This window comes from Sus scrofa, chromosome 11, assembly GCF_000003025.6.
Source record: "Sus scrofa isolate TJ Tabasco breed Duroc chromosome 11, Sscrofa11.1, whole genome shotgun sequence".
In the NCBI taxonomy this organism is placed as follows: Eukaryota; Metazoa; Chordata; class Mammalia; order Artiodactyla; family Suidae; genus Sus; species Sus scrofa.
This window is the reverse complement of record NC_010453.5, coordinates 46,145,171-46,158,419: the sequence shown is the minus strand read 5'-3', so window position 1 is coordinate 46,158,419 and position 13,249 is coordinate 46,145,171. Positions and strand designations below refer to the sequence as shown.

Below are 13,249 nucleotides of genomic sequence, written 5' to 3'. Positions count from 1 at the left end.
TACCTGCCACATTAACAGTAGAGGTGATTGGATAGGCTTTGAGTTTATATTATGTCAACACTATAAATGGATGATGGTATAGTAAGGGTTTTATCCTCTTTATAGTGGTGAGGCATTGTTTTTGGACATGCTGGCTGCGTTTCAGCTGCTACCTATGAAATAGGAACCAACATGTACCTGTGTGATATTTACATTTATCAATGCATGCATAATATGTCCTGCATTCCCAAATAAGATGTGTTTGTCATCCAGAGGTTTGCTTGATCCTTCCTAACTTTCATTTTTTGGGTTGAGCCCATATACAAGCTAAGTAGTTCTCAAGTATTTGAAAGGATCTAGGGGCTCTTAGTATTGGGTCTTCATAGCTTTCTGGTATAGACAGCAGAATTATAAGAAGAACATTCTTCCCTGATTGTAAAACAACTTAAGGAGTAAATATTTCCTTAGTGAGGGATTAAGCAGATACCTACAAAATATGGACTCCTAATCTTAATCTACAGAAGTCTAAGCAGTTTGCAAAGCTCAGTGAAGCTTGATGTCTCAAATGCCATCTACTTACAAATAAGCTTTCTGTTGACCACCTCTTGTATTATCTGAGTCTGCAAAAGTACTCTTTCATTTACTTTATAAAATATTTCTCTAGTGATGAATTACACCTAAGTCTTTGCTTTATAAACCTATGTAGAAACCATCTTATAGTTAAGATGTGAAAAATTGTGGCGGAAAGAGTCACTGTTTCCAAAAGTAGAATTTTGGAGACGTCTGATACAGTAGAAAGAAAGAAATTAATCAAGACTAAATTTGAAGTCAAACAGTATTTGATAATATGTGCTAAATGACATTTTATAAATTGAATGACAAACCAGTTGGACTATGTTATGAAAGCAGCCTCAACGAAGAATTTTCATATGGGTGTACCATACCAAGAAGAAACATCCTACATTGTTCTACAAAGGAATTAAATGACAATGCTAGGTGCAAATTGAAATACTGTTGTTGTTAGAAGCCTACGTGATGCTAATAGCTTTTTATACAAGTTGCTCTGCTTATGGTGTTTTTTTTTTCTTTTGTTCCTTAATACTCGTGAATATTTAAATTCTTATTTCTCACTTTCAGCACATGAAATGAAATCTTGTCATTTAGAATTTTATGCACTAGATAGTTTGGATGGCTCGTTTTAATCTTTTCTAATTCTTATCTTTTTGTGGGTAAGTAACCATGTTAGTGTAGAAGCAAAAAAAAAACAAAAAACAAAAACAATGAAACATCAACCTATTTTCCTTTTTAGTTGATCTGGTATCATTGTTGGCTTATTTTCGTTCTTTTCTCATTGTTGCTAAATAAAATGCCCTCGCACTATTGTTTCTTCTGAATGGAGCTATGATTTATATTCTATAACGAAAAATTTGCAGAAGCATATTTTGTTCCTTTAAGTGGATGTGCAAGTTTCAAAAGGAATAACATACCAAAATCTTTTATTAAATAAAGAATGAAATGAACCAATTTACTGTAATTGTAGACATTGTTCTTCTCATACCATAATGAAGCTGAAAAAATGTTTTTGGTTTTCATGTAATAGAACAATAATGTCTATGTTAGCCTGGTAAAATTAGATATAACCAAAAATAATCTGTTATAGTCTAATTCTCTCTGTTAAGGCTAGACTGACATATGCTTGTAGAATTTGGGGGCCATTTTAGGCCTTGGAAATAGGCATTTAATAAATATTTCTTGAATTTATAAAGGAGTAAGTATGAAAATAAATTATATGCATGCCCAGTAATAACACATCAAGCCCATTGGTCTGGGTGGACTCTTGGATTCTTTATTATGATTATTAACTTTTGCTCATTAAAACTTGAAAGAATGAAAACAAACAGACAAAATTACTATCATTCTCTTAAATGAATCAACACAAGCATAGGTAATCTAATATTTCCAGAGTAAATCTTTCCCAAAATTTATTATGTCCTAAAATTGTCTGTTGTAGTATTACTGTATATTACTTTGAGAAAAAAAATTTCATTGCTAAGAGCCAAGTTGTAATCCAATTGTTGGAAATGGTTTATATTGAATAATTTAGGAGTCGAGTGAGGGGGGTTGGAGAATTTTGTGTCCTGTTTGGATGTTCAAGGTTTTACCAGTTGGTGGCTCTTGTACCAAATGTGAAAGTTGAAATGTCATAGTAAGTTTCCCCTGTGTTGTTGCCAGGTTATATTATGCCTCCAGATTATGATACTGTTGAATAAGGGTTAGAATCATGACATTGTAGAATTTTGGAGCTGGAAAGGATATTTAAGCTTATTTAATAAAAATTCCCATTAGCTTATAACCAAGGAAACAGACTCATAAATGCAGTGATGGGTCAGGTCAACAAAATAAATGTTTTTAATTAAGAAGAAAATGCTTTGCATTCTGAACTTGTCCTTCAGAAAAATTTCTGTAAAATTGCTCCAGATTTTTAGGTTCCCATGGCCCCTCTTCTCCTCCGCAGAGCACTTATTTCCCTTGATTTTAGCAATTACGCCTGTCGCTCTCCCAATCATCTTACTCTGTTATACTTTTGTCCTCAACTTTAATTATGATGGCTGTCACAGAGCGGTTCTTCAGCTATTTGGAGAGTGAATTAATGTTCCATAGCAATAAGAGAAAAATTAATAAACAGTCAAGTCATAAATCATACATCTATTACAACGTGTGATTAACAGAGATAAATATGTTCCATTTTTCTCCCCACAGTCTCCAAACGTCCACAACTACCCCGATATGGAAGCTGTTCCCCTGTTGCTAAATAACGTGAAAGGGGAGCCCCCAGAGGACTCGTTATCCGTAGATCACTTCCAGACACAAACTGAGCCAGTGGACTTGTCAATCAACAAAGCCAGGACATCCCCCACAGCCGTCTCATCCTCTCCGGTTTCCATGACAGCGTCTGCCTCCTCACCTTCTTCAACTTCAACCTCTTCATCGTCTTCTAGTCGTCCAGCCTCATCCCCCACTGTTATAACATCAGTATCTTCAGCATCGTCTTCGTCCACAGTATTAACTCCAGGGCCCCTTGTTGCCTCTGCATCTGGTGTGGGAGGCCAGCAGTTTTTGCACATTATCCACCCTGTACCGCCTTCAAGTCCCATGAATTTACAGTCTAACAAACTGAGTCACGTTCACCGCATCCCCGTGGTGGTACAGTCGGTGCCTGTCGTCTACACAGCTGTGCGGTCACCTGGAAATGTGAACAACACTATCGTAGTACCGCTTTTGGAGGATGGGAGGAGCCATGGCAAAGGTAAGAGATGCAAGCGAGCCTTTATTTCTGTGCTAGAAGTAACTATTCGTTTCCTCAGTGAACGGACCCTCAGTCATGTGCACATGCACTATATCCAAGAAGCTCTGTGCAGAGCAATACAAAGGAACCAGTGGGATCCACTGCTGAGTAGAACACTGTTCAGTAGAAACTAACCTCACATTTATATAGATATATGCTCCAGTATTATGAAGTTTACATTCTTTTTTTTTTTTTTTTTTTTGTCTTTTTTTGGGGAGGGCTGCACCCATAACATAGGCAGGCTCCAGGCCGGGGGTCGAACTGGAGCTGCAGCTGCTGGTCTCTGCCACAGGCATAGCAACATGGGATCTAAGCGGTGTCTGCAACCTGCACCACAGCTCATGGCAATGCCGGAACCTTAACCCACTGAGCAGGGCAAGGGATCAAAACTGTCCTCATGGATACTAGTCAGATTCCTTTCCACTGAGCCACTACAGGAACTCCTTAAGTCTACACATTCTTATGTATTAAGTCATTTAATGTTAGAATCCAAAGACCTAAATTTGCAAAATAATGTTTACCTTCAAACGCTCAAATAGGAAGGACCGTCTATAGTTAGTGTCATTGCATGTGAAGTATAAATGTTTAAACCTCTCATTGGGGTTAACCATTATACAATTTTAAAAAAAGTGTATCTGGATGTTTCTTCTTTCCCTTGTTCAGGCTGGAATTTACTTGTCTGGCAATAATATAAAATCCCATAAAGTTCCAAAGCTTGGAATCTGACCCTCCCCTTTTGAGTATCTTGTAAGTTAAGTTGCCATCAAAATAATTCTAAAGGTAGGTGTTTGGCTACAAATAAATCATGTAGCTTGAGTTCTTATCTCCATATAAGTCTAAGTTATTATTTTAAATAACAGCAAGCCTCCATATGATGGAGATAATTCAAAATGTAATATTAATATTTTTTTTCTAGGAGGTGAAAGGCAGGAAGATAATTTGTTACACTACTCTATATGTAATAATGCCAAGTAAACTGTATGTGATAGTTAATAGTTAATCAGCTGATCATGAAGTTGTTTTCCCACTTCTGAGTTCCTTTTTTTTCCCCATTTTTTTACCAGAAAGGATTATAATAACATCACGCTGTTCATTTTTTCTTCCTTTTCTATGACTCTAAAAAGTAAGCCGTCCTTCTACAGAAATTTAAAATGCCTGTAATCACCAGCTTCTGCATATGTAATTCATCTTCAGAGCCTAGAGATGATGATGGATTAAGACTTAGCTTCTATTACATTTTGCTCTGATACCATGTTACTTCTGCAACCCATAATTAAAATGTGATTGATGAATACATAAAACACTGCCTTCTTATAACATACTTGTAAACATGGTTGTTTTGGTTCTTGTCTCCTGTAGGATTCAGTGCATAGGGATCATGTTGGATAGTGAACTTTGAGAAATTTTTGCAAACATACACTGCAAAATTGTGCATTCGTCTTTTTGCAAGGTACTGTTTTATCAGCAGTGAGTTTCTTCATAGCACATGACAGATTTCACCTTCTCAGTCTTACCAAGTGAAAAATCTCATGATTTACAGCAGAGGCTTAGACTGCAGACTTGAGGTCCAGATACTCTTTGCTTACCTGACAAACTTTTTTTTTCTTTTTGGTGCTATTATGGGCAAAAACTAGAGACCCAGTCCCACCACCATTTTTGTGAACAGGTAAAGGAAAAAAGGAAGAAGGCAGTCTTTATATAGATTTATTTGAGTGGAACCTTCTTTGATATTACTAATACTTCTGATCCAAAGGAGCTAATTGATTTAAATAATAATAACACAACTGAAGGCCACATTAGGTATTTATTTGCTTTTATAATTTGCAGATGTACTTGTAAATTTTTTTAGGAATTGAAATTAACAAGTAGAAAATATATAACCTTGCATCCTTGCATACAAGATTATTTTTTATATACGAACACCACAGAATCCAATTTTTGTGCAGTACTGCTTATGGAAATCATTGCTTTTATTGTAGAGTTGACTGATAAGGATTTTAATACTGTTATGACTTTTTTTTTTTTACAATTTGGATGCACTAATGAAGGAAACAAAAGAGATATCTTTTATTTGCCATTATCATTTTATAGTAGAGATTATTTTTATTTAAAGTGTATGATATATAAAGTTGACTGCCAAAATTTAATTTTCTGCAAAACTTACCTTTGCAGAACTGTGTTAAGACTCATGCTGTAATTTGTTCTCTATATAAGTATATAGTTATGTGCAGTGTTTTTTCTTCAGTAGTTTTTTCATATCAATAGTAAACATTTACAGGAGTTCCTGTCCTGGCTCAGTGGTTAATGAACCTGACTAGTATCCACGAGGACATGGGTTCAGCCCTTGGCCTTGCTTGGTGGGTTAAGGATCTGGTGTTGCCGTGAGCTGTGGTGTAGGTTGCAGGTGCAGCTCTGATCCCACGTTGCTGTAGCTGTGGTAGCAGCTCTGATCCCACGTTGCTGTAGCTGAGGTGTAGGCAGGCAGCTCCAGCTCTTATTCAACCCCTAACCTGGGAACTTCCACATGCCTGCTGCAAGTGTGGCCCTAAAAAGACAAAAGATCAAAAAAATAAGTAATTAAACATTTATAGGGGTTCCCACTGTAGTGCAGTGGGTTAAGGATTTGGCATTGCTGCAGCTGTGCTACAGGTTGCAGCTGTGGCTCAGATTTGATCCCTGAGCCAGGAACTTCCATATGCCATGGGTATATGGGGGAAAAAAAGGAAAAGGAAAAAGAAAGAATAAACATTTACATAATCATAAGCACACTGGCCTATAATGTGAATGTTAGCTTGAGATTTGGGATCAAGGATATGTGAGTTAAAATCCTAGTTCTTGCAACTTTGGACTTGAGACAGTTATTTAATCTCACTACTAAGTAAAAGCTTATGTCTAGCACTGATTAACTGTCAATAAATGCTTTTAATTATTTATCATTATTATCTCCCCCTCAAAATACCTGAGGCAATGATATTCATACATTTTTTTCTCTGTCTTGTAAAAACAGAAAGTTGTAGGGGAAAAAAAGTTTCTTGAATTTAAAAGTGAAAAACTTCATCCAAGAAGGTGGCTTAGAAATGCTTCTCAAAGTTCTTGGTACAACATATTATAAGGGCTGAGATCATAGGATGAGAAATTGTCTGGAAAACCCCATACTTTCTCTTTTTATTAGTTTATATTAAGTTTTTATAAACACCATTTTCTACAAATATTGCTATCGCATTTTATAAGGGTTTTTTTTTTTTTATGGTTTACCTGATTAATTAGATGATGGTAAAAGTGAGTAGTGGAGGGAGGGCTGCCCACCTCACAGAATGAATAAAAGAAAGGGCATGTCAGTAATTCCTCATGTCTTTATTTTGCACATATGCAGCTGGGCACTGTGCCAGCAATAAAGGGAACCCTATTTCCATTCTCATATAGTACTTGTGTATCTGGAATGGATAAGCCAAAGAAAATACAGTAGGGGAGTTGGATTTTCAAAATGCAAATAATAAAAATACAAAACTAGCGCATATACATGAAGATGATTGTACCGACTTTTAAAGTTGGAACAGCAGGCGTTCCTGTGGTGGCTCAGCAGAAGTGAATCTGACTAGTATACATGAGGACGCAGGTTTGATCCCTGGCCTCCCTCAGTGGGTTAAGGATCTGGTGTTGCCGTGGGCTGTGGTGTAGGTTGCAGTTGAAGCTTAGCTCTGGTGTTGCTGTGGCTGTGGTGTAGGCCGGCAGCTCCAACTCCAATTCGACCACTAGCTTGGGAACTTCCATATGCCATGGGTGCAGCCCTAAAAAGACAAAAAAATGAAATAAAGTTGGAGTAACATACCTGGTCTCAGTTGAGAAATAGATGACCATATTACATAAGGGATGGTGAATGTACACGTCTATGTCCGAAATAATAGGAATTGAGTCATTGTCCATTCAAATATTCACTGAGCATCTGTCATGTATTAGGCATTTTATTGACACCAGGGATGTAGCATTAAGCAAAATAGATGCTGTCTTATCTGGGTGCTTATAGTTTATAGGAGATACTGACATCAAACCAAAAAATCATACAATTCACTAACAACTGTGGACAGAGCTGGGTTAAAATGTAGACCAGCCATGGATATGCCATGGGGAGCGAGTTTAATTATAATTGCAGATAGAGAAAGTTGTATTTGACAAAATTATTTTCACAGATGGTGTTATATATGTGGTTGGAAAAACAAAGTTCTTTTTTTTTTTTTTTTTTGGTCGCACCCACAGCATGTGGAAGTTTCCAGGCCTGGGATTGAATTCAAGCCACAGGTGCAGCAATAACAGATCCTTAACCCACTGTGCTGGGTTTGGGATCAAACCCTCACCTCTGCAGGGGCCAGAGCTGCTGCAGTTGGATTCCTAACTTGCTGCACCACAGCGGTAACTCCTGGGCAAAATGTTTCTGCTGGGATGCCCAGAGTGGGCGGTGAGGTTCTGGAATGTGGTAGCGTGAAACTTCCCCAATAGAAGAATGTGGAAAAGCATTCTAATGAAGAGAGAACGTCTTCTCATCGAAGTATTTACAGAAGATGGTCTAAAAGAATGGCAGGTTGTTTGCTAACCCAGAGCACCAACAAATCTGTTGGACCTTGAACGTGACATATGATGTAAAGAAAAGGGTACAGTGTTCTGGAAGGTACAGTAAGCAAATACAGTTTAGACTAGAGCCAGCAGAGGGAAGCTGTCAGAGATCTCCCTGACATTGGAAGGGAGAAAATGTTAAAGGAAGATGTTTTTCTGCTCCATACCAAGAGGACAGAGTAGCCGTAGCCCTGGAAGTGACAGTGCTGCGAGATTAGAAGGCTAGTGGATGGGCTACTAACCTCTGAGACATGTTATTTATAAGCCAGACCCTAGAGGGATTGTTTGACCTTGTAAAGAAATGTCAGTTCAGCCTGGGGAAGTTTTTGGTAGATTTCCCAGGAGATTGTCATTAGTGTTCATAGATGCTTAGCAGCAAAAGCATAGAAGGTCGTAAGGACTCACAGGCAAAGCTGCTCTTGGTTTGGTCCTGCCTTGATGGAAAAGTAGGTGTATTTAGAACTCTCTTTTCCTCCCTTCCTTCATCTACTATTAAGGTAAAAGAAAAGAGTCTTAGACAGAATGCAAGTGAAGAAAATGTTGCAAGAAGGGAGTCGTCAGTTACAGCCAAGGCTGCTAAGGGATCAGATAACCTAAGGACTGAGAGTTAAGGATTTGAGGAGGCTGGAGTTTACTGGTGACACTGTGTCAGTGGCGCAGTGGGGAGAAAGGACTGACCGAGGTGAGTTCATGTTCAGATGGGAGTGAGGCAAGGGGAGACTGAAAGTCTCAACAGCTCTTAGGACTAGTTTCATTGCAAGAGTTAGGGAGAAATGGAATGGTAGCTGAAGAGGCATTTAAGCTCTCAAGGGAGGGATTTTAAAAGAGAGAGACAGCATAGCCTATTTGTATTCTGTCAAGAAGGATCAAGAAGACAGTTGAAAATGGGTAATTGTAGAGAGGGAAGAGTTACAGGAGCAAAGTTCTTAATTGCACATCCTCTGCTTATATTATTTTGTGGAAGTAACCTGCATCTTGCTGTAATTAACCTGAATTCTAAAGTCAATTTATTAGATTGACATGAGTTTTAGGAAAAAGGATACATAATGGAAAAGGAAAGAAAATGCCAAAAGCAATAGATACAGATCTAGGATTGACAACGAAAGGCAAACAAAGGTTCAGTAAAATTTGGGTTCCATTGAGAATTTTAAAAATGATACCAGCGTTAATACGAATCTGAGATCAAACATCGCTCCTTCATCACAGACTAGAATGTACAGAATAGGTCAAAACAAGAGATAAGCCCCAAATACTTTGTATTTGTTGTTGTTGTATTTCTTTTTTCTTTTTTCTTTTTTTTGACTGCATCCTTGGCATGTGGAAGTTCCTGGCTACTGATCCTTAACCCATTGTGCCACAAGGGAACTCCATGTATTTATTGTTTGAAGACATTCTTTTACATTTGAGCATTGATAAATATTGCATTTTAGAAATGCAGAATACTTGAAGGGCAAGGCCATAACCACTCTGTGAAAATCTAACCATAGAGCTTAAAAAAAGAGAGGGACTTGTTTCCTGCTTCCTATACCTGAGCTTGTCCTTTCTCCATGTAGTAGAGGAACAGGTAATAGCACCTCAAGGCCCAGGAATGAGCCTTGGGCAGGGTGTGGTGACTGGTGGCTTTGAAACAGTCAGAACTAAAGAGCCAGCTGCGTATTTCACTGTTGCCCAATTTTCTTCCCTGACTTCTATCCTGTCCTTCTTTACTACTTTATGTAATAAAGGTCTCTTGGTTTGTTTTCTCCCCCTTTCCCTGTTTTTGTTTCTTGCTGGGTACCCGCCCCCCCCTCCCCGATGTCTGTGACTGTAATAAAAGCAACTGCCCAGCAGGAAAAGCTCAGCTTGTTTCCTGTGCTGCCAATTTTCTTTCCTGGAAATGCAATCGCCGTAGTCCAGTCTACTAGAATTTTACAAAACATATTTATTGCATCAAGAGTTTTTATTATAATGGAGACCTGAAAAATAACTTACTCTGGGTCATAAATGCATTATTCCTGACTTAAATCATTTTGTATGAATAGATCCTTGAGTTTCAAGTACCTTTCCTCCCCAGTGTTTGACTAGGTCATGTTACTGCTGTTAAGAAAGCAACATCCTCGTTTGGGCGTGTAATTTCTTTGGTCATCTCCTTTAAAAGTGTTGTTTGTCTATTATTTTTAGATGAAGCATCTTCCCAAGCCATGCCTTATTTTCCAGCACTCATTCAGGAATTTCAGAGGGCCGTGGCTGTGGGCAGTGCTGAAATGCTCACACCCCATTTCTTCCTACGGGCTGTTGCTTTTCTCAGCAGCCCACAGGAAGAAGCCACGGTGTATTTTTAGTCCTAGGCCATTTATATTTGGAAAAGGAAATACAGGCATCGCAGTGATTGCCGCCGAGCTGGTTAGAGGTTCTGACCATCGCTTCTGACCATTGAAGGCAGATGGAGCTTTGCTCCCTTGAAACTCCTCTTTGTTTCACCACGTCTCTCCTGCTATCAGCTTTCCTGCTCGTTGATGTGTGCGATGTCTTATTTCAGGTCCTGGTGCATTTTGTCACAGACTCGCTTCTTCTGTCCACCTTATGCATAACTGTCCTCTTTTAGTTTGCCATTCGGTGGAATCCTGGTGTCATCTGCCATATGACCAGAATAGTCTAGAACAGTCCCAGGCAGCTCATGTATACAGTTGTCTTGGCTTCTTGAGTGACCGAACTACCACAGCCTCCTTTGGTATAGATTCCTCTTTTAAATCTGAATTTGATTTTTATCAGCAAACCCTCTAGGTCCTTAATCTTTTCTTTTTAATGAGGTTTTACTGTTGCTTATTGGGAAGCAGGACCGGGCAGACTGTTGCTGACTTTTGGCGTATTATTCTTGAATTTGAACTTTGATAGGACTTGAGGGTTTTGCTGCTGTTCTTGTAAAACAAAGACAAGAACTGGTTGCGTAGTGAGAAAGAGCCAATATTTCTGGAAACCTGATTTTTAAACAGGAGTTTGGGCATGACACATGTTTTTCTAAATGCGTATTTTTACTCTTAACTTTGCTTATGGTATCTTTTGGGCATATAAACGTTTTACATTTTTAGGTGATCAAACATGTCTATCTTTTTTACTTCCAGGCTTCTGGTTTTAGTGTGAGACGTGTCCTCTGTCCCCTAGATTTCCACGTAGTCACCAAAATGTTCTTCTGAGATTTATTGGGTACATGTACGTTTTTAATACACTTGGAATTTACCTTTGGATTTGTTGTGAAATTAGGATACAAGTTCCTTTTATTCTAAATGAATAGCCAGTTATGCCAGCACTAGTTATTACATAAACCATTCATTCCCACAGAATTGAAATACTCCCTTTAGCACATATTAAATTATGATATATACTGAGAAAAAATAAATAAGAGTTCCGAATATTTTATACAGATATTTAGTCATTTGTTGTTTGTTTTTAGCAGATTTTCAGTAAGGAGTAGAAACTTACCTGTATTTTTTCGCTTCTGGACATGCACAGAAAGTTGAATGGATTCCATCAAAAAATGGCTTCTTAGACTCTTGTTTATCTGAAATACCTGTAGTCAGTCAATTCCTCTGTTTCCTCTGGTACAGACTGAGCTTGTTCTAAAATGTGATAACAGTAACTGGCTCAAGAGAGGAGAAGGAAATTATTTGTATCATTAAGAGAATTCTTAGAAAAAGAGAAAACTCTAAGTTCCTTGTAAACTGTAAAATGTCAAGGAGTGAGTTTGGCTTCTCCGTCCTCCACGCAGTTAAGTAGTAAATAAAAGTACAAGAGGGGGAAGTTCCCGTTGTGGTGCAGCGGAAACGAATCCAGCTAGGAACCATGAGGTTGTGGGTTTGATCCCTGACCTCCCTCAGTGGGTTAAGGATTCGGCATTGCCATGAGCGGTGGTGTAGGTCACAGACATGGCTTGGATCTGGCATGGTTGTGGCTGTGGTGTAGGCTAGCAGGTGTAGCTCCAATTAGACCCCTAGCCTGGGAACCTCCATATGCCACCCATGCAGCCCTAAAAAGACCAAAAAAAAAAAAAAAAAAAGTACAAAAGGGAAAAAGAAGAGAAAACGTATAGACAGCAGAGGGGATCCACAGTAAGAGAGAGATGATGCTTCATTCAGAGGTAGACGTTAGGTAGTAAAGGTACAGAAATCCAGCCAGTAGATAAAACAGATTGAGCAAGAGGTTAGCCTAATGGACTTTGTGTCCATGCTTTTATAAAGTGATACCTAGCACACCATTTTAATTTGCGAGGTCAAATTCCTCCTCAAGTAAAGTGGTCTCATTTGTATTTAAATAGAGATGTGCTTAAATGTGATATATTACTAGGATAGAATTTAGTCGAATGTAGTTGCTGCATTTGTTTTCACCACACCTGAGAAGTTTTCTCCCATAATATGTAGCACGTTCTACATTGACATATTGGATTTTGAAATTGAGTGTATTTCCTTTCCTCTGTGGTTTTCTTTTTTTTCCTCTCTGGAAGTAATGTTCTACTTAAATGTAAAACTTCTAATTTCACATAGTACAGGTGCTGTTATGCTACAAGGAAATTCTTACTTTACATATTAGATTGCAGGTATTTATAGGATTATCTTGATGATGTTTGAACGTATATACTCATTGCAAGAAACCTTTGGGTTTTGGATGGGTATATAGATAGGGAGATATCTATCTAGATCTAAATCAAGGCCTATAGAGAGATTTTTTTGCAAATGGGCCTTTTATCCAAGGGCTCTTAAGATCTGGAAATAACAAACGAAAGAAGGAAGACTATGAGATCCAAGAGGGAAACTTGGTCTTAGAATCTTTGCCAGCACTGTTTTAAATTGGCTTTTTAATTATTTACAACTCTCTGGCTGTGGTTTCTGTTCCCTGTTTTTTCTTACTCCCTTAATAATAATTCTTTTTGTATTCCAAGCTGTGTTACCATTTTCTCAGCCCTTTCTTTCTGCTTGGGTTCCATTGTTAAGGGAGACTTTGATGAACTGCTCTTCCACTTTGTGTTCTTTAGAGAAGAACACATTGATATTTGTCTTTCTATCTAATAAATAAAAGAAGAGCTACCAGTTTACAGAGTAAGAATCACATGCTTGATCTTTCCTCCAGCCACCTTTATGTGGGGGGAATGCTACTTTGATCATTGGCTGATTGTATGTATTTTTCATGACCAGGTGAATTCATCTTCTTTTTTTTTTTTTTTCCTTTCATTACTTCATTCATTCCACAATTTTTAATAGATCATTTGTATAGCCAGGACTGTCGCTATAATGATTTTAAAATAACTTCTCTTAAAAGCCAGCTGTAATTTACAACACACTAGAA

General features: G+C 38.0%; 1 protein-coding gene across 16 annotated transcripts in view; it reads left to right on the top strand.

Annotated features, from left to right (window-relative positions):
* Window positions 1–13,249, top strand: part of KLF12 (Kruppel like factor 12) — a 674,377-nt gene that overhangs the window by 497,053 nt on the left and 164,075 nt on the right. For all 16 annotated transcript variants that reach the window (XM_021065127.1, XM_021065113.1, XM_021065116.1 and 13 more), the window contains 1 exon segment: window positions 2,740–3,286. In XM_021065127.1, coding sequence (XP_020920786.1) covers window positions 2,767–3,286 — 520 coding nt within the window. In that variant the 5' untranslated portion in view covers window positions 2,740–2,766.